General features: G+C 39.2%; 1 protein-coding gene and 2 pseudogenes across 1 annotated transcript; 1 reads left to right on the forward strand and 2 right to left on the reverse strand.

Annotated features, from left to right (window-relative positions):
• The first annotated feature begins 214 nt into the window (after nucleotides 1–214).
• On the forward strand, nucleotides 215–3,460 carry LOC104454791 (annotated as a pseudogene).
• An 819-nt stretch (nucleotides 3,461–4,279) lies between these two features.
• LOC104454792 lies at nucleotides 4,280–8,858 on the reverse strand (annotated as a pseudogene).
• An 8,832-nt stretch (nucleotides 8,859–17,690) lies between these two features.
• LOC108960818 (ankyrin repeat-containing protein BDA1) lies at nucleotides 17,691–19,222 on the reverse strand. Its single transcript, XM_039317011.1, has 3 exons — nucleotides 18,978–19,222; nucleotides 18,629–18,833; nucleotides 17,691–17,987 (listed from the first exon to the last, which is right to left on the reverse strand). The coding sequence occupies exons 1-3, from the start codon at nucleotides 19,220–19,222 to the stop codon at nucleotides 17,691–17,693; spliced, it is 747 nt and encodes a 248-aa protein (XP_039172945.1).
• Nucleotides 19,223–22,392: the final 3,170 nt, after the last annotated feature.

Raw genomic sequence — 22,392 nt, forward strand, 5'->3', positions numbered from 1 at the left:
GTTGGGGAGAAGGGAGTTCGCAGAATCAAGGGCGACGATACCTCCAGCCCGACTCTGTCACTGGAGTGCAAGAGCCTGACCTCGATTAGCGATCTCCAGGTCCGGGCAATTCAACAAGTCATGAATGGAGTGGACGAGGAGTACAAGAAGATATCTAAGTAGATCAATGAAACTCGAACATCTTTGAAGGTGACGTTTGTGGAATTTGTGGACAATGCTCAAGCCTGCACATCTCAAGAAGATCTTCAAAGGATCTTGGAGGTTGCTCATGGCCATTCATTGTGTTGCTAACATCATCGTCTTCAAGGAGTTCTGGATCCTATATTTCTCCGCTTTGAAAAGACTAGTAACAACACCTAAAGAGGGGTGAATAGGTGTTTAAAATAATCCTTGGCAAATAAATGTAGAATAAAATAAATAAGTTGATGGAAGAGAATAAGAACATAATGTTTATAGTGGTTTGGCTTATATCAAGCCTACGTCCACTCTTCCATGCTAACAAGCTCCTAGCTGAATTCCACTATGCAATCAATAAGAGATTACAACTTTGAGTGCAAACACTTAGTAGTAGATCACACTATCTCACTAAGTCACTCTTTTGGTATTTCTCTTACGATCACAAACGTTTAAGCTCACAAAAGACAAGTGTATGATCGAAGTTCACTCAGATTTTGGAATTATAAATTCTATACTCTGTCTCTTACTTGCTCATCGGTCATTGATCTCCTTAAATACTCATCCACTTCCAAACTAGACGTTGGACAGCATCTTGAGGATCGTCTTCCAATCTACCCATTAGACAAACTGTATCTAAATGATTTGATAGCCATTGAGTGATAAAAGTAAAATCCCAAATTGATTCTGATCGCCCATACAAATAGAATCTTAGTTTTCATAAGTAGAGCTTCTTCGTATAGAAAGTTCTTGTCTTCAATATCTAATTGTCAATCAATTAGATTGAATCAATCAAATCAATATTGATGTAGAATCCAAATTAGATCACTAGCCATTATACATTTAGGACTTGTGTTACAATTTGTCTCGTTTTGAATGTAAAGTCTGAGAGCAATAGACTTTACAATCTGAGTCTGAATGCAATAGACTTTAAAGTCTGGATACAATGTGAATAAGTTCAGCTTCAACATAAAGTCCATCTTATGGTTCTTCCAAGTATAGATTTCGCCAATATCCTTTACACGTTCTATCATCTGCATAGTCTATTACTCAACCATCAAACATGTTAGTAACTTTTGATTTATTTTGTCATATTCAAAACATCATAAGGGATTTCCCTAACACGTTTCACAGTGAGAACCTTCTAGCCAGGAGGATCTCAACGAAAGCTATTCATCGCTAGAATCACTGATTTCCGTCTTGTGTTTTTATGGCCTTTGCATCTAAGCTGGCTATGGACAAACACCTTGCCGAAATGCCGCTTCCTCACCGATGATGTCCATGGTGAAACGCCATCACCATTGCATGTTCATCATCGACAAAATATGATGAAACGCTAAGCAAGTTGAACTCTACGTTCCTCGCGTTCTGTGGTTTTAGTAGGGGAATCAAAGCTTAGTGTTCTATTTCCTTCTTTCGTTTTTTATTACAGAACAATATGGATTCTGATTCTCCATTGATTTAGTGTATTTTTTTGTCAATTCATCATTGAATGACGGACATCTCTGAAGTTTACTTGATCGTCGGTTCATGAACGAACAAATGTAGGCTTTCTATCCTCTATGATTCTCATCCGATGAAGCGAGGTCATTAATACTGATTTTTGGATCAATATTTAATGGCTGGGGCTAGGATCATCATTTTGAATGCTCAACGATAGTTCGAGATGGATATGTGTGGATATGATGTTAATCAATGGCTGTTAAGGCATGATTAGTGGATGTTGATAGTGTAAATGCGATTTCTGGACTGATTGCGTGATATTGACGATATGATTATGTATATGGCTGATTTTCACGATGTGATCAACTACATAATGCTAGTAATCTTCATAACCTTCGTTTTGACATATTATACATCATACGATGTTGTTTGCATGCTAAAATTGTGCTATGATCTTAGGTTAAGAATCTGAACTCTGAATGTGTTCCGTTCTGTCTGACCTGGCTGTTTAGTCAAATTTTATGATGTGATTTAGGTGTTGATGTCTTCATGGGATTTGTTCATCAATCTAGGTCTAGGTCATATAAAAATTTTATAAAAATTTTCAGTGATGAGGAAACTAGATATCCAGAGACAAAGACATTACCCATTGGCCAATTCGAGCTTGGACTTTGCCATGGTCATCAGGTTGGATGCTTCTACTATTTCACTCTATATGTACTTCTTTTTTTAAAGCCCAGAGATTTTTATTTGATTTTTTTATTCTGCAATCTGAAAGTGTTAGTTCCTGGCGGCTGAAGCTTTTTCATTAATCGATATTCAACCACTAACTATACAACTGATTGTGAAACTGATGGGTGGCACGAAACCAGAGAAGAGATGGTTCAAGGAGTATAGTTTAGAATGCTTAAGATATTACGTTGCTAGATTAATCTTCAGGAAGTTGTTGATATTTCACTGCCTTTCTATGCTGATTGTCCTGGGAAACTTAAGCTTAAGTTGGCAAGCACGAAAGCTATCTAAACTTGTTTTGACAATAAAAACACTAATCTGGTGAATTTGTTGCTAACTAAGAGTGAAATGGACAAATAGTTTTACGAGTCACAGTGCATGTTAGGGAGTCCATCTTACTTCCTTGCTCCTCGGCAGACATTCTGTGGAACCTATCTTCGCCCTATCATGGAGCATCATTGCTGCTTCCTAGTGATTAAAGTTAATTCCACTTCCTGTTCTAGTGTGATAGTGCTATGTTAGATATGGGCAAATAGTTTTACAAGTCACAGTGCATGGTAGGAAGTTTATCTTACTTCCTTGATCCTCAGATGACATTATGCGGAACCTATCTCTGCCCATCATGGAGTTTTATTGCTGCTTGCTAGTGATTAAAGTCAATTCCGCTTCCTGTACTAGTGTCATAGTACTATATTAGTTTGAAAGGCACTTGGAAATTGGAGCCCAATAAAAGAGAAGTGTCTTATTTAGTTGACACAAAAGTTTCTTGTATTGATCTTAATTAGCTCACTCTGTCTCCTTTGGTGCTTTGTAGGTTATTCCTTGGGGAGATCTGGACTCTCTAGTGATGCTCCAGAGGCAGCTGGACGTTGATATCCTTGAGACGGGTCACACCCACCAGTTCACTGTGTACAAGCAAGAGAAGGGTCGTGACAAACCAAGGTTCTGCTAATGGTGCATACAGCAGCATCACTTATGATGTGAATCTAGCTTTGTGCTCATAGATATTGATGGCCTGCGCATAGTGGTCTCTGTTTAGGAACTCATTGATGGGGAAGCTAAGGTCAATAAGATTGACTTTAAGAAGACCACTGCCACAACTCTTCATTGACTGCCATTTTACGTACTTATAGCTTTGACTGTAACACCTGAAATTCTGTCATGCTTATTTGTTGAAGCAATCCTAGCTTATACGCCTTTGTCATTGTCAAATGACTGATGGACTCGTTTGTTGGAATTTTCGTAATTTATATAGCTTGTGATATTGTTTTTATAGAATTTCTTGTACATGTACCCCTCATGTTAGAGTTTGGTGAACGGTTTTCAGTTTCCGTAGAATTAGGCTTGTTTTTTAACTCTCTTTTGATTGTTGTCAATGCCGCGTTCCAGTAGAAGTGCTTGCAGTCTATTGGGCAATTGGTTTCTGCATTGACAAACTGATGCTCAGCATCTACTTTGGTTAGTTGCATTATATCTTTCAAGCTAAATCCTGACTGATCATACTTAGGGTGATGCAAAAGTGGGTGTCTTGATGTATGAATATGGACAGTTAAAAGTCATGGAGCATGTTTTCTCCTTTGGGTTGCCAGATTATTCTCTGTTGCTGAGCTTTGTCTCGTCATTGCTACTGCTTGGGTTTGCCAAAGAAATTGATTTTGAACTGGAAGTCTGAAGAGAATATCTGTTTCACTCTCCTGGGAACTGATTTCTGTGGCTTTGTGAAAATCATGTTTTCTTGGAGCACTCATTTGAAATGCCTGTTAGGTCAGCCATTAGCTATTTGAAACAAACTAGATTTGATTACTAATCTCCTTTGGAATTTTGCTGCATATCCTATCCAATACAAAACATAAATCAATTTAGACAAAGCTAGAATGTACTAAACATTTCAGTTATTCAGACTGTTCCTTCTCTGCTTGTCAAGATCTTTTTATTTTGCTGTGAATTGAAAAACCATTATATGTTTATAAGTCTGTCTGGGGCTAATGATCTGTGAAGGAAAATTTGGGTTATTCAGAGTCTGGGAATCCCTGTGCCTCCAAGCAAAGACCTGCACGACTAGAATAAACAAACCCACCTTTTCCTTTCTCAATCTCCAGATAATTAGCCGTGTAGAATTGCACTCCAGGCTGATTACTCCATAGTTCCATCTTTCTTCCTGTTTTGCTGTACTTGACATCGGCGACCTTATTAGATGTCTGTGTTCCCTGTCATCGAGAACGTAGTTGATATCATATCCATGGGGTAACTCGTTTATTCTGCTTCCAATATGTCGTGGTTGGAGGAAGTTGTATAGCAATTCTTCAATGTTCAGGATATTGCCGGTGGGTATGTGGTGCCCATCGACTTGAGTGATCTTGGATAGTGTGTGAAAGGATGTCACCACTGTTGTGGCCACCAAGATTCCAGTAGGTGTGCAGGGCTAGGTTCACTGGAGTGGCCTTGTTTAGGGCCTTGGCTTCCATTTTCACACCCAGCTTGTTTATTGCAATTATCATGTAGTTACATAGTCAGAAAGATCACCTGGAAAGCCTGCATATAGGTGGACAGAGAGAGGCAATAACAATCACAAGCACTTTTCACTTTCAACAGCATGTTGGAGGATTTTTTCGTTTGTTGAGCAGAGGTTATGATTCATTTTTGCATGTTCAATTGATCAAAGGATCGTGTATGCCCAACAAGTGAACTAGACCAAGAGTTTGAAGTATACACCAAGGATCTGGGAGTTGAAATCAAGTCTAGATACCTTGTTCTCTATCATAGCTCTCATAACCAAAAGTTACATGACTCTCTTCACTGTAACTCTTCATTGTCCATATAACATCACTAAATCCTATCAGGCCACCTGAAGTAATTCATTTGGTTAAATTTGATCCTCATGACGAATGGTGAGGGGTGTGTTATGAGGATCAGGAAGTGGTGAGTACCATGCAAAGTGTTGTTTCCTTCATTAGCAAATAGCATTTAGTGAGTTCCATTAAGATTGAATTGATCCCCACCAATCCTATTTGGAACTTGTCCGACAATGGCTCTGAAATAGGTTGAATCATTCTGCAATGCTCCATCAGTTTAATGAACACAAGGTAGCTTTGATTTACGATAGATTTATCTGAAGAATTATAACGAGAGTAAGTTTGCTGTAGAATCTACGTGTTCATAAGGGAGTTTGTTTCCGATTATAGCTTCCACAGTTGCATCATAGTTAAATAATTTTCTGCAGAGGATGAGGGAAAAAGGAAGTAAAGGTTGATCCTGACCTTGTACTTGTCAATGGTATCATATCCAAGAACAATATCAACTAAGTTACCTGAATTGCATAGAAGTTAAAAAGGAACTGATAAGGCAGAAAACCAAATTAAACAAAGGGTCAAGCTATTTAATCTCCATCTCCAATTAAATTCATGTTTGGCGGTCATTTCCATGAGATTGATTAGTTTAGATTCCTGAAAAGTCGTCTCCATGTACGGGAAACACAAGTTCAGTCTTTGTTTATATTTCTCATTCTTCGATTTGAACAATGCAAGATGTTGAGCATCTGAGAAGGGAAATCATGGGAGAAATTTTCTCCCTGCTCTCTTTTTCCCTGCTACGCCTAATGATGCGACCCAAAAAATGATCACTAATCAGTGTTTTAGTAGCGAGCGAATAATACTTGCCGTACTTACCAGGAAGGATAAGAGAGAGCATAGTGGCTCCATAGTTTGTCAATTTTACAGAAAAATTCCCTCTTTTCAGCTCATAAATTCCAACTTCCTTGCTTGCTTCACTGGCTTGAAAAGCTAACAATAACTCTACTAGAAACACAATATAAAAGTTAGTCTTTGCCATTGCAGCTCGGAGCGCAGTTAAGACCATTTGAATTGCAACTTCTCTGAATTGGTGTGCTATAATGATACCGTAAGTCCCTGTACCTTTGAAAAATGTAAACAATGAATGTGTTGCAATTGCTGGCTTCTGTGTCTTTTCCTGGTTGGGATGACCCAAAATCAGCTAATTCTTTTGTTCTGTCCTAAATGGAGTATCGTACCTTATGACGGCAAAGAGTTCTTGGCAATTTGTCTAACTTTATATTCAGTTGAAAAGTCAGATTCCTCAATAACATCATAATGTATTTCACAACTTATATTGCCGATTAAGCCACTTATTCGGATATTGCAGTAACTGTTCTAAGACTTCCCAAAGGATTGTTCTTTGAGCCCCGTCTTACTCTCACAACCATTTGGCAGCTGGAGTGGATGCTTAATGTTGATCTAAAAGTACAGCGCATGATCACTTTTCTGGTACGGTTAACTGCTAAGGACAGAAAATTAGGCATAAGTTAATGATATTTCGTCAGGAATTCAAACCCTCAAAGGCATATGACTTGTATTAAGTAAATACGACAAATATTTCTTTCATTAGGGAGGTATCAATTATTCAAAAGAAACACTGTAATTGATACATATACGGAATGGGGAAAGTTCCTAAATGCAGGCTAATCTGTATGCCAGTTGAGAAGTACCCTGATGAGCCGGTGGATATTGTAGTTGTAGAGCAATGGACTGTAGCTACAAATGACGAAAAGGTAGAAAATAATTCTGATAACATTTTGGAGCACGTCAAAATATGGTATTTTCTAGCAATCACGACAGCACGTTGAATGCTTGCATGCTGCAAGCAACCTTAATGAAGACATCCTCCAGGGTTTGTCTGCTAATCCCCAAGCATGAACTGTGAACCTACTCTTTGCATTCTCAACCGCTTGGAATACATCCGCGATCTTAACCTCATGCTTCGGCATTTCAAACTCTGAGTTCCAGATATTTGACATATTCTTTTAGCACCTGGAGAGAGAGAGACGCCGCACCATGTTCTCCACTTCTTCCCCATAAATGGATGATCTCGTCATCGTGAACGCATACGAGCCTCCATACGTAGCCTTCAGCTGTCATAAAAGTAAAAATGTGCATTCGGGTGTTTTCATGCAAAGCAGGTTGACTAGCTACCAGAAGGTCCCCCCAGGTTATCCAAACTGGGTTCTAGAAAAGAATTTGCATAGTAAAAACGTGTCTTTTTAGGTACCAAATTAAATGCAGGCGCAGACAGATATTATATAGAGAGGAACAACTTCCAGATATTTCTTCGGGTTCAGAAAATTATATCTTGCGCCATAGATGCAGAAAGAACATGAAAATCTACAAAAGAAAGACATCTTTCTGTATTGCAACTTGAGAAAAGGCAGAAATAGTCAAATGACAGCAAAAATCCAGTTAGCTGTCCAATGGCACGTCATATCATGTACTAAAGCTATAGAGTATTTAGCGAGGAGTCCTTAATCAAGATATTTCATTTTCTCTACGCACGTGAGCACCGGTTGGGATCTCCATCTAACATGTTCAAACTTTAGGCATGGCCTAATGCACATGTGCGCAGCAAGCACACGAAAGTGCACACAGTGAGACAGCCGGGGCCCCCCAGAGGGGGGGCAGGAGAGAGAGAGAGAGAGAGAGTTTTCAAAACTTACTGGTCAGAATACTAGGCCGGTCTTGCTTTGCACACTTCACAACATTCCATAAGTTGTTTCTTGAGGCTGGATCCAACCCGGTACTCGGTTCATCCAAGTAGACAAGCTTGCCAATTCCGGAGCAACAATAAATAGCACAAGAGTGTTGGCTTTAAGAGTCTTTGGCGCTTTTTAAATGAGATTCACTCTAAGACTTACTCTGGGACGTCCGATCAGTAAAATGGCAACACTCAGCCACCTCTTCATACCTCCACTGTATTTTCCAGCTTGTTTGACACCACCGTAAAATGAGTTGACACTCCTGAGAGATTTCTCCACTGCCTAGACCAACAAAATGAGAGTGCAAAGTGAACGAATCTTAACAAGTGGAACATAGTTAATACATTTATATACTCTCCACCAACATCATCATGATCAAAATATTCACCATCAACTCTCTTCTCTTCTTTGACAACATCAACACCTCCATAACCAGACCCTTCAAAACCAACCTCTATACCTGCTCGTTCTTTCTCCTACTCCTTCTCCTTCTCCTTCTTTCTGTGTTTTCCTCTCTAGGGTTCAACTATAAAATCAACAAGAGCATCCCAGATAAAGCACGTCCCCCTTCTTCTTTGTGTGTATGTATGGCTTGCAGTATTTGACTTCAAGCCCAGAAAGAAGAGTTTCAACAGCCCCCTTGCATCATCAACACGCGCCCCCACGCACCCCCCACGCACAAAACACAGAAATGTCAACAGCTCCCATCCAATTGTAACCGAAGTACTACTGGGTTATAATAAATAATCTTGTTTTAAATTTATTTTTGGTTATTATTGTAAACAATTGGAAGAATTCAACTAGTCAAAACAACATGATTAATAAGGAAAAAGAATGTCATGCAACTTTTGCTACATACCGCATCTAATGGGATCTTGGAAGTTTTAAAATCACGAAATATCACTTGCAGTTCTGCTTCCTCATGAAGAAAAGCAAGACCCTTGGTAGCACCCAGCGGTATTTTCATCCTGGTAGACCAAGGGAGAGGCAGAGTCCACAAAAGAACTCAAGAATTAACTAATAAAATACTTGTCGTCACACATAAATCAATATTCCCTTTCTGAAGCCACCATTGTCAATGATAGTGTGGTGAAGACTGATACCAACTTCTGAAAAGTAACTGCGAAGAATTAGTAGGCAAGGCAAGAAAAAAGTAGACACCACGGGAGGATTTCCTTTCTTTTTCTGTAGAAATAAAATTTTACGCTTATGCAAGGGCTCAAAACCTGCTAAAACAAATCATCCTACCCTACCATTAAAAAAAAAAAATTAGAAACCTTCCATTGCCAAGCATGTAACTCCATTAAATATCATTACCAGCAAAACAAATCATCCTGCCCTACCATTAAAAAAATTTAGTATCTTTCAAGAGTCCTTCCATTTCTTCGCCATTGAAGGTCATGTAACTCCATTAAATATCATTACCAGCATACTTACACGTTTCCTTTCATCTTCTTCAAGCAATTGAAGCTTATACTAAGTTTCATTCTCAATATGGTATGACTAAGGTACTCTTGCACATAAATGACCATTTTAAAGAGAATTGAGTCCAATGGGTAAGGGATTCAAAATTTGATGTTCCCCTCCTCTCCTCTCTGTCGTGTAGACTTGGGTCACCTCTCTGCACACTATAACGCCCTTTCTCCTCTGCAATAAGGCCACGAAGCGAAAATGTTGGCCCCAAGCCCATGTTTTTTAAATGATTGAAAATTGTCTTGTGGGAAAATAAAAATTTTAAAATTTTTTGAGATATAATGAATTTTTAGGATAGAGCAAGTGAAAAAAAAAAAACGAATGTTGCGAATATTGCCTTTGGGAAATACAATCTTTGTGGATATCAACTTTGAAAGGTTAAAAACCCTAATTCATTGTTTATAAATAAATTAAAACGAATAGGGTTCGGGGGCGCATAATAGAAACACATGGCCCACATCGAGGGGGCTTTTCTCGAGTTTTAGGTCAAAAATTTCAACGCTAAAGAAAAGAGAGGAAAAGTTGTCGTTCCTTTGAAAATCAATACAAAAGAAGAAGTAAAAAAAAGCTTTTGGGGAGGAAAAGCAAAAAGTCAGCAGCAGAAGGAAAGCTTCTGTAGGTACAGCCGCAACAGTGAACGGCAGAGGAAGTGACCGGACGTGCAGTGGAGAGAGAAGAAGAACCACTATTTGTCTTCTTCGTTGGGCCCTCTGCCGGCGCCCCCAGTCGCCGGTTCCCTGGGCAGCTGCCGTGCCTGCGACGCTCGTCCGCCGGACGCCGTCGTCTCTCCACACCGGCGCCACCCAACTCCGCCGGCCTCTGCTCCATCGCGCCCGCCAGCCTCCGCCCGCGGTGACCCACCACGGCTCCACCCAACGGCCTGCAATCCACAGTCGAGCTCCGTCGCCCCCGTGAAGCCGCTGCTCCCTCGCCGCAACCCAGCGCCGACGACCGCGCGTTCGCCACAACAGTGACCCGCGACGCCAGAGCCGTATGCCGCACCTCCGCCTCTGTTCCGCCACTGGTTTACCCCTCGCCGCGACCAAGTGCTACCGCTGTCGCATCGCCTCCGCCAGATCCAGATCCGAGTCCATTGCTCCGCCAGAAGCCCTAATCGCCGCGCCAGCGCCTGCTGCTGGAGCTCCACCTGCAGAACCCGAGCGGCCACCTTGCAGCAGCCTCCGCCCAACGATCCTTGCCACCCTCACCAGACACTGCAACCCAACGGCGCTCCACCAGCTCGAATGCCGTTGCTGCTCCGCCGTCGCCGCCCTACATGCCGCACCAGGACCCCCTCTCCGAGCGACGCCCACAGCAGCCTTCCGCCGAGCCGTCTCCACCAATCGCTGCTGCAGATCTGGTGGTCCGCTCTTCGCCAGCAACGCCCGCGACACCCTCTTCGTTGATGCCCGAACGCCGATTGCCTCCGCCGATCCGCCCACCGCCGGTCCTTACCGGAGCTCCGGCGATACCACCAAACCGTCGTTCACTAACCTTAGTTTAGGAGCCCATTAGGTAAATTTATTATTTATTTATTTATTTATTTATTTATTATTTTTATTATTATTATTATTATTATTATTATATCTTGTTTATTTATTTGAAATAATCACCATTAGCACATGATTTGGGTCGGATCGGGTGACATTAAAACCCGACCCGACCCATTGACACCCCTAGGTGGTATCTCTATCCTGTGGAATAACCCAAAGAAATATACGACAATAGGGATCTTATGGGTACTCAAAATTTTATATGACACTCATGTAAAATCTATGGTGGGTCTATGTTTTTGGGAAGTACCTGAGGAATTTCTACTTCACTAGGACCCTCGGACTAGTTCATTATTGAATTGCTGATTAAACAATGTTTATGTACCTCACTGAGAGAGAGTCATCCTTGTAGTTTCAAGGAAACTACACTTTGTATTTTAACTATGCGTGCATATTGAAGCCATGCAAGTTTCACATGCAAAGCAGTGGAAACTCACCATGCTTAACGCATCTCCTCCATTTGACCTAAAAGAAAACCTATCTCCTTGCAACAGTGAGGAAGCGTGGATCTCCTTGGTGAAGCCATCAACGCTCACGCCATTTGAATTGCGTAAGATCCCTGTGACCGAGCTTGGCGTCTCTCTGTCCACCCACGAGCAGTCCAGATTCAGCTTCAAAGATTGGTTGTTCGGCGACTCCCATCTCACAGGTATAGGCGACAACTTAGCTTTTCCTTTTCCTGTTCTTGGATTCCATCAGCTAAGACTTTGGCTTTGTGCTTCGGCTGCTTCGACAATGGCGTTTGGTTGTGGGGCCTTGCCACAGAATTCTTGATTGTTCTTATTTCTCCGAGAACTACCAGAGCACTTCTGCTATAAATCTTTCTTTCGGTGAGTTCAGTTTTTTTCAAAAAATTCTGCCAACCACTTGTCCATTCTAGTTGTTGTCCTTGTGTTGTTACTGAGGTTAAGGCATGAGTTTGACCAGATGTTTTTGGTCCATTTGAAAAAAAAAAAGCAGGTGTTCAACGGTATTTGGATGTTTCCAACAAAGAGGGCATAAAGGGTCGGGTAATATTCTTCTATTGAACAGATTTTCCTTTGTCGGTATTGCATATTGACATAAGCTCCATATGAAGCTTTTCAGTTTGGAGGGATAAATAGAGCCCAAAAAATGAGGAAAAAATAAAATTTGCTTAATAATATTCAACAAGTGCATATGGACACTTGTTCTTAGGCAATCGATGATAAATCCTTGTTCATTTTTATTGTTGCGTTAATTTTCACTTTACTTAACTAAAAATGAAATAAATAAATAAAAAAAAAGAAGAGGAACCTGTTAGATCCTGGAATTGACCTTGGAACTTGTAATAGGGTAGTTTCCAGGTTCTAACGGATACTTTCCAAGTTCCGAAAAATAAGGAACCTATACTTTAGGGTAGATTCTAGGTTCCAGGTGGAACTTGGAACCTCTCACCCCTAGTGTAAAATGTTGGTCATGGTTTGTGATTTGTGACAGTATATATTCTAACTTCCCTTGTGAAACTCCCATTTTTAGAGAGCCATGGAGTCTGAGTTGTATGAAGCCGCAATGGAAGGAAATATCCATTCGTTGCTTACCTTACTTAGCAAAGATAGGTTACTTTTAGATAGAACTATGGTTGGAAATCAAACCGAAAGTCCTTTGCACACTGCGGCAATGCTAGGACACTCGGGATTTGTAGAAGAGGTCCTAGCTCAGAAGGCTGAAATGGCCAAAGAGCAAAATTCTTAGGGATTGACCCCTCTTCATCTGGCAGTGGCAAAGGGGTACTTCCACATAGTAAAAAACTTGTTAAGAGTTGATCTTGAAGTGTGTTTCTTCCGTGACAAATACGGAAGAAACCCACTTCATGTCACGGCTATGAAAGGCCACGTTGACATCTTGGAACTATTGGTTCGAGTGAGACCTGGTGCAGCTTGTGATATATTGGAAAATGGCTAGACAATTATGCATATATGCGTGAAGACAACAAACTAGAGGCTTTGAAGCTATTGGTCGATATTTTGAATGATGAGCAATTTATCAACTCGAATGATGAAAATAGGAACACAATTCTCCATTTGGCTGCTGCTAATAGACAGCCAAGGTATGTTCATGCAATGACACCTGAGGTACTAGACACATTTAGCGGAGCAACTATTAAGTGATTTCGAAGTGTCACGTCAATTGCTGACTTGGTGTGCATTTTTTAAGTCATGGCATGCAATAAGATGACATGAGTCTGCTGAAAAAGACTAGTAGCAAAGTTAATTCTAGAAAATTATATAACAGAGGCTTGTCCTCTTCAAAATTGACCTTGGTTTATTCTGGTGGCAATCAATTGCAAACTGTACTCTTCCTAAGTAAAAAATGAGTTAACCCAGAAATTATGAACTACAAAGGTTTCTCAGCTCTGGTCCTATCAACAAAAGGTAAAAAAATGGAATTGAAGATTGTGGATAACGTGTTCTTGCTTTACATCCACCCGGAGGAAAATAAAACGAAAAAGAAAAAAAAAGTGGTAAAACAGTATGCACAAGATGCTTAATGTGTGGCAATTTTATTAGCTAGTATGGCATCCCAAGCATGGATCAACTTACCTAATAGAATTTGGGAGGGTAGAAAAAATCGTGCAGCACATACTGGGGGCGACTTGCCAATGGTTAAAAGGCTATGGAATATGGACACGCTTTTCGTGTAAAGTATCGTGATAAGCTTCACCACATCATTTACCATAATTCTATTATTGGCAAGTTTTTCGTTAAAGCAGTAGATCCTCACAAGGATTGCCATACCTCGTGGGTTGCGGTCATCTTCATGGGGGTGTTTTATTTATGCAGATATTAGTATTGACAAAGGACAACCAAGGGTATTTTACATATGAAACAGTTGGGACTGCAATTGAGGTATGGGCTGTATAGATTCTTATTTTCAGGTGCCACTTATTTGTCCCGATCTTGAAATAGTTACCTGGAGTCCTGAAATCGGTATTCAAAGTTCCGAAGTTCATCTCCAAGGCCTTGAAGAAATAGAAGCAGAAGTATCTTACAATTTAGTGGCTTATGTCTCAAATAAATGTAAAACGATGGGGTTTCCATGTATTGTGGACAAATGTTTTACTTGATTTGATTTGTGATGCTTTCCTTTAAGGAATATTCCATGGTATTAGGACTTGTAATCTCGATTCTAGAAATAATACAAACATTTCATATGATGAAGGGTGTATAAATGAACTCTCCACTCAGTTCCACGTTCTATCTTAATCATCGATGATGTTCACTGGAGCATAGGCATGTATCTTATGCTTAAAACAACCATAAATATCTTCACATAGCTGCTTTAATTAGAAATCCGCGGGGGTCATGGTTGATGAAGGTACAATACATAATAATTAAAAATATCTTTATGGTGCTCAGTTACTTCTGTGTGCAACGGTGGCCTTCAATTCTGTACTATGCTTTATAATTTCGCAATTGATTTGTTTTAGGCTATCAAGTACCCTTCCGATTGCAAGATTTGGTGCGAAGTTGCTTGCAGTTTCCGGGAATGGCATTGTTCAGTCGTTTATCAATGCTCGCACACTTACTCCAGGAGGTCTGGATTTATCATCCAGCATACTACAAATTCCAGATGTAGTACTTTGGGCGTTTCAGCTATGAAATGTTCACAGTTCCACAGTTGCTAAAAATGTTTTCAAAAACCCACTGACATTCTTTCGATTTAGGCTTATATACCTATCAGGGTCAGGCCGTCAAGACTAACATGAGAATGTTTCTTGTTACCTGGTTCAGTCTTTCAAATTTGTTTGTTTGCTTAGTTTTTCTTTTCTTTTTCTTAGTTGGGTCTTTGTTGTAGCCACTATGAAAGCTAATTCAATTGTTAAATCTATTTGACTTTGGATATCACAACTTTATGTGAGTTTTTAAACTGACTTTTTTACACCTGTAGCTATATGATTGATAACTCTATTTTCTTTAAATAAACTTATCAAAACATCTATATGTTGGTGATAACATATGAGCTTCCATTAAGTCTGATAATATTTTAGTTGTATATCTTCAATGAGTTCCGAGGACCTATGAGTTGTTGGTTGACATCATGTCAATTTTATATTTTCCGCTTCATGCAATAGAGATGCCAAAGGTGGCAGCTGAAATTGCTAAGAACCTACAAAAATTCCATCAAGTGGATATTCCAGGTTCTAAGAAACCTCAACTGTAGAATGAGGCCAAAAAAGAAATGTGCCTTTTTTCATTTATAAATTTATTAATGTTTTAGATTGCTTTCAACATTCAAACCATAAAAATTGTTATACTTGTTTTTTTTTTCAATTTTAAACAAATTAAATGTTGAAAAGCTTTAATTAATCACACCAAAGGACCGTTCAAATGTGCTTCTACCAAATAGCTTTTCTCTCAAAGTTACTCCCCAAGGCACTTTCAAATTTCAGTTTACCAAACAGTATTTAATTTTCACAAAACCCTTTCAGCTAAAAGCCTTTGCATTTTAGCTAATAGCCTGCATATTCGTTCAAGTGATTCCCTATGTCAAACCCTCCGTAATTAAATGACTCATGCTCAAAATCAATGAAGTAGAGTTTCCTGAAAAGTGAGTAGAAATTTCAATGTATAAAAAGAAAAGAAAAATAAGTGCAAGAAAGCAAAAGCCACAAGCGACCATGTCATGCATGTGTCTCTATGTGACCAGTCTACTTGGGCATGCTCATTGCTCCCAGAGTCAGAGTTAAATCAAGAGAACACAAAGCAAACAAAATAAATATAGGAATGGGAGGAAAAACTAAATGCTTCTGAAAACAATTGTTTGGTTCATGCCAGTCAAGAATAGAGATGAAAGAATGAAAAACAGATTATATCACCCGACGCAACAATGTGTACCTTCCTCATCACTGAGCATAAAATTGCCACAGAGAAAGTCATTCTGAGCAAACACCACAGGAGTATTAATAAGGCTTGTTAATTCATGTTCCCACCATCAAGCAGCAGATTTCATCACATAAGAGGACGAGAGTCTGTTATACTTACGTATAATGCAATGATCAATGTGAATAAAGTGAAATTAACGCCTATGAACACTGTGGGGAATACTAATTTTCGCTCTTAGAGGCAACCTTCCCTAAAGAGCATTAAAAAGAAAAGAAGTTGTTAGGAACTCGTGAGACCATTCTAGTGCATTACAGTACCTCACATCCTAGCACAAACTGCATTATATTGTTGGAAAGCCAGCGAGAAACCCATGACATGACATACTAAGACTACTCAGCAAGTATTATTAAGCAGTTAATAATTTCAAGCATACCTCTCGGCCTACCAAATAGACAATTTTAAAAGAGTAGCAGCCATCCCACAGTATATCTTATGTATGAGTTGGTATATTTAGAAAAGCTTCTTAAAAGAGGAATTTGCCTTTAGCTCAAGAAGTTCATCATGAATTTCCTCAAAATATATTGTCTCAAACGTCCTTTGCTTTTCATGATTTTCAAATTTGAGATCATAAACTACATCAAACAAGGGCGCACAAACATGATGCAAAAGAAACATTAAGTTAAAAGCACTTTGTTGAAAGAAACATTTGACAGACTGCAACAGTGAAATAAGAGTTACTTTTCCATGAAGTGATGAAGAAAAGATAAAGTGAACTGCTACAGAGGAAGAACCTTTCTCAAAAAGCTTTAACATATCATTCTACAATTAAGGTTGACATGATGTCAACTAGCAACTCATAGGTCCTGGGAACTCATTGCAGATATACAATTAATATGTTATCAAACTTAATGGAAGATCATATGTTATCACCAACATATAGATGTTTTGATAAGTTTATTCAAAGAAAATAGAGGTATCAATCATATAGCTACAGATGTAAAAAAGTCAGCTTAAAAACCCACATAAAGTTATGATATCCAAAGTCAAACAGATTTAACAATTGAATTAGCTTTCGTAGTGGCCACAACAAAAACCCAACTAAGGAAAAGAAAAGAAAAACTAGGCAAACAAATAAATTTGAAAGACTGAACCAGGTAACAACAAACATTCTCATGTTAGTCTTGACGGCCTGACCCTAACAGGTATATATGCCTAAATCGAAAGAATGTCAATGGGTTTTGGAAAACATTTTAGTAACTGTGGAACTGTGAACATTTCATAGCTGAAGCGCCAAAGTACTACATCATACCCACCCTTACTTTCTAGAGCAATTCTAAAAAATCCACAGCATCATCTGGAATTATGTAGTGTGCTAGATGATAAATCCAGACATCCTGGAGTAAGTGTGCAAGCATTGATAAACGACTGAACAATGCCATTCCTGGAAACTGCAAGCAACTTCGCACCAAATCCTGCAACCGGAAGGGTACTTGATAGCCTAAAACAAATCAATTGAGCAATTATAAAGTAGAGTACAGAATTGAAGGCCACCGCTGCACACAGAAGTAACTGAGCACCATAAATATATTTTTAATTATTATGTATTGTACCTTCATCAACCATGACCTTTGCGGATTCCTAATTAAGGCAGCCATGTGAACATGCTTATGGTTGTTTTAAGTATATGATACATGCTTGGGCCCCAGTGAACATCATCGATGATTAAGATAGAACGTAAAAATGAGTGGAGACTTCATTTATACACCCTTCGTCATATGAAATGTTTGTATTATTTCTAGAATCGAGATTACAAGTCCTAATACCATTGAATATTCCTTAAAGGGAAGCATCACAAATCAAATCAAGTAAAACATATGTCCACAATACATGGAAACCCCATCGTCTTACATGTATTTGAGACATAAGCCATTAAATTGTAAGATACTCTCGCTTCTGTTTCTTCAAGGCCTTGGAGATGAACTTCAGAACTTTGAATACCGATTTCAGGACTCCAGGTAACCATTTCAGGATCGGGACAAATAAGTGGCACCCGAAAATAAGAATCATTAATACAGCCCGTACCTCCATTGCAGTCTCAACTGTATCATATGTAAAATACCCTTCGTCGTCCTCTGTCAATACTAATATCTGCATAGATAAAGCACCCTCCATGAAGATGACCGCAACCCACGTGGTAAATATCGCAATCCTTATGAGGATCTGTTGCTTTAACGAAAAACTTGCCAATAATAGAATTATGGTAAATGATGTGGCGAAGCTTATCACGATACTTTACATGAAAAGCTTGTCCAAATTCCATAGCCTTTTAACCATTGGCAAGTCGCCCCTAGTATGTGCTACATGATTTTTTCTGCCCTCCCAAATTTTGTTAGGTAAGTTGATCCATGTTTGGGATGTCATGCTAGCTAATAAAACCGCCACGACATTAAGCATCTTGTGCGTACTGTTTTGCCACTTTTTCTTTCTTTCATTTCCGTTTTCTTTTCCTCCGGGTGGATGTAAAGTTGTGAACACATTATCCACAATCTTCGATTTCATTCTTCCACCTTTTGTTGATAGGATGAGAGCTGAGAAACCTTTGTAGTTCGTAATTTCTAGGTTAACTCATTTTTTACTCAGGAAGAGTACAATCTGTAGATGATTACCACCAAAATGAACCAAGGTCAATTTTGAAGAGAACGAGCCTGTGTTTTATAATTTTCTAGAATTAACTTTGCTACTAGTCTTTTTCAGCAGACTCATGTCATCTTATTGCATGCCATGACTTAAAAAATGCACACCAAGGCAACAACTGACGTGACACTTCAAAATCACTTAATATTTGCTCCACTAAATGTGCATAGTACCTCAAGTGTCATTGTATGAACATACCTTGGTTTGTCTATCAGCAGCAGCAGCCGATAAAGAATTGTGTTCCCATCTTCATCCTTCGAGTTGATAAATTGCTCATCGTCCAAAATATCAACCAACAGCTTCAAAACCTCAAGTTTGTTGTTCTTCACGAATATATGCATAATTGTCTGGCCATTTTCCAAGATATCCCAGGCTGCACTGGGTTTCACTCAAACCAATAGTTCCAAGATGTCAACGTGGCCTTTCATAGCTGCGACATGAAGTGGGTTTCTTCCGTATTTGTCATGGAAGATACACACTTTAGGATCAACTCTTAACAAGTTTTTTACTATGTGGAAGTACCACTTTGCCACTGCCAGATGAAGAGGGGTCGATCCTTGAGAATTTTGCTCTTTGGCCATTTCAACCTTCCAAGCTAGGACCTCTTCTACAAATCCCAAGTGTCCCAGCATCGCCGCAATGTGCAAAGGACTTTCGGTTTGATTTCCAACCATAGTTCTATCTAAAAGTAACATATCTTTACTAAGTAGGGCAAGCAACGAATGGACATTTCCTTCCACTATGGCTTCATACAGCTTAGACTCCATGGCTCTCTAAAAATGGGGGTTTCAGAAGGGGAGTTAGAATATATATTGTCACCAATCTCAAACCATGACCAACATTTTACACTAGGAGTGAGAGGTTTCAAGTTCCGCCTGAAACCTAGAACCTACCCTCGAGTATAGGTTCCTTATTTTTCAGAACCTGGAAAGTACCCATCAGAACCTGGAAATTACCCTATTACAAGTTCCAGGGTCAGTTCCAAGATCTAACATGTTCCTCTTCTTCTTCTTCTTCTTCTTCTTCTTCTTCTTCTTTATTTCATTTTTAGTTAAGCAAAGCAAAAATTAACACAACAATAAAAATGAACAAGGATTTATCATCAATTGCCTAAGAACAAGTGTCCATATGCACTTGTTGAATAGTATTACAGAAATTTTATGATTTCCTCATTTTTGGGCTCTATTTATCCCCACAAACTAAAAATCTTCCTATGGAGCTTATGTCAAGATGCAATACCAACAAAGGAAAATATGTTCAAGAGAAGAATATTACCCGACCCTTTATGCCCTCTATGCTGGAAACATCCAAATACCATTGAACACCTGTTTTTCTTCTGCAAATGGACCCAAAACATCTGGTCAAACTCATGCCTCAACCTTAGTAACAACACAAGAACAACAACTAGAATGGACAAGTGGCTGGCAGAATTTTTTGAAACAAAACCGAACTCACCAGAAGAAGGATTTATAGCAAAAGTGCTCTGGGCAAAGCGGGTTACGAAAAATAGGAACAATCGGAATTCTCAAGGCAAGGCCCCACAACCAGATGCCATTGTCGAAGCAGCCAAAGCACAAAGCCAAAGTCTCAGCTGATGGAATCTAAGAACAAGAAAAGGAAAAGCTAAGTTGTCGCCTGTACCTGTGAGATGGGAGCCACCGGACAGCCAATCTTTGAAGTTGAATGTGGACAGAGAGACGCCAAGCTCGGTCACAGGGATCTTTTGCAATTCAAATGGTGTGATCATTGATGGCTTCACCAAGGAGATCCACGATTCCTCACTGTTGCAAGCAGAAATCCTAGCTTTGTTGCACAGGTCGTAAGCTGCGTGATGGAGGAGATAGGTTTTCTTTTAGGTCAAATGGAGGAGTTGCGTTAAGCATGGAGAGTTTCCACTGCTTTGCATGTGGAACTTGCATGGCTTCAATATGCACACATAGCTAAAATACAAAGTGTAGTTTCCTTGAAACTACAAGGATGACTCTCTCTCAGTGAGGTACATAAACATTGTTTAATCAGCAGTTCAATAATGAACTAGCCCGAGGGGCCTAGTGAAGCAGAAATTTTTTAGGTACTTCCCAAAAACACAGACCCACCAAAGGTCCAGATTTTACAAGAGTGTCATATAAAATTTTGAGCACCCACAAGATCCCTGTCATCGTATATTTCTTTGGGTTATTCCATAGGATAGAGATACCACCTAGGGGTGTCAATGGGTCGGGTCGGGTTTTAATGTCACCTGACCCGACCCAAATCATAAGGGGTGTGTGCTCCGACCTGACCCAAAAGCATACGACCCGAAGCAAAAAATCCTGCTCGGGTCGGGTCGGGTTGGTTCAAGTCAAGTTTTGGGTCTATCTTTCTTTTTTTAAAATAATAACGGTGGTGGGATCATAAGCTTATCAGTAAGGACTGCTAGAGTGGTGCCCTAGTAAACAAGCATTACTTAGCAACATTGAGATGACTAGAAGAGAACAATAGTAACATAGGCTTCAAGCAGAAGGGAGAGTATGAGAAGCAAACCTAGTTGACTAAACTAAAAAATATCATCAACTTAAAATGGTATTTGAAAAACAACAATTTGTTTTCCCGATGATCTAAAAACAGTACAAAATCTTATTGAAGGAAAAAGTGATAATGAAATGAAAAACTGACCAAAGATGTACATACAAATTCAGAGAATGTTAACGGCTAGATAATCTCTTCAATAGAAAGCTTCTCTTCAACCAACAAGTTTAGCAACAAGTCTTGATCAGACGACCAACTCCTGCAAAGTATCACTGAATGAATTTTCAAACTTTTGTTCTTTAAGGTCCAAATTTTGTGCATAACACTCTAGGAATCAATATCATTTAACCACCATGTACATAAAGCAAAAGATGAATATTACAAGCAAGGCACTTTGCCAGAATTATTTACAAGAGTGCCAAAGCAATGCAAAATCAATAATGCTTACCAGCAAGAGTTTCTTCTGCTTTTTGTGCTCAGGAAGAATTCCAAGAGCATCCAGCATTGACTCATCCAGTTTTGTAACAGCAAATGTTGATAATAAATGGCAGTATACCGAATAAGGAATTCTCGACTGAAAGATACAACAGCCCAACCTTTTGTTTGTAACAGAAAGCCAACACACTCAACGAACCCAAAACTTGAACATTGTTTCCATCTCTCGATGTACGTAAGTAATGTCTCCCTACAAAGTTATAAATGTTAGAGAAAGAAAAATGGAGTAAACATTGGCAACAAACTTCGCTAATTTAGCATCTCCTCGATATAACAACATATAACCAATTAGAAAACTCTAAAAGGGACCTCACTTAGCATGAGAACATGATGAAACACTAAGTGGCACATTTATTCCATTCTTTGGGTCTTCGTAACAAAATCGAAACATAAGACTCAAAATATCACAAGTTAACTGTATCTTTGCCATATTCAACGGTTTTTCATGTTGTTTCCACCTAAGCTTAAGCTATAATGGTTACCAAAGAAATTGAAACGATTGATTTGCTTCAGCTATTCAGAGGTTACATAACCTTTACGGGAGTTGAGTACGACTACAATATAACAATGAATCAATGATATATGTAGCAAAGACTTAAATAAAGAGAAGCCTTAACAAGGAGTTCTTAAATGAGGCGTCCTTATACAAGGCCATGATATATTGAGAAGTGCATCATTGAAAGAACTTCACAAAAGTACTTTCAACATAATCTCACATTTCTTCATGAACATCCAAAGATCTATCTTGGCTCTCCAAGCAAGTCTTACCCGTAGACAACAACTACAAGAGAGCATGCATCTCTCTAGCTTGGGTATTTCATGTCAGAGAAACCTCAGCAATTAATCAGCTAATCCTCCTCTCTACTTCAGGTAATAAAAGGACACTGGAATCCTTAATAAAAGAAAAAGTTTTTTTCTTTCAATTCCAAAAGGC

Source organism: Eucalyptus grandis, chromosome 7 (assembly GCF_016545825.1).
Source record: "Eucalyptus grandis isolate ANBG69807.140 chromosome 7, ASM1654582v1, whole genome shotgun sequence".
NCBI lineage: Eukaryota > Viridiplantae > Streptophyta > Magnoliopsida > Myrtales > Myrtaceae > Eucalyptus > Eucalyptus grandis.

Coding starts and splice junctions, on each gene's coding strand:
- LOC108960818 (XM_039317011.1), bottom strand. CDS start 19,222: ATGGAGTCTAAGCTGTATGAAGCCATAGTGGAAGGAAATGTCCATTCG. Junction 18,834..18,977: donor CATCTGGCAGTGGCAAAGTG/GTACTTCCACAT, acceptor AGTGAAACCCAG/TGCAGCCTGGGATATCTTGG. Junction 17,988..18,628: donor TTCATACAATGACACTTGAG/GTACTATGCACA, acceptor TTTTCGTTAAAG/CAACAGATCCTCATAAGGAT.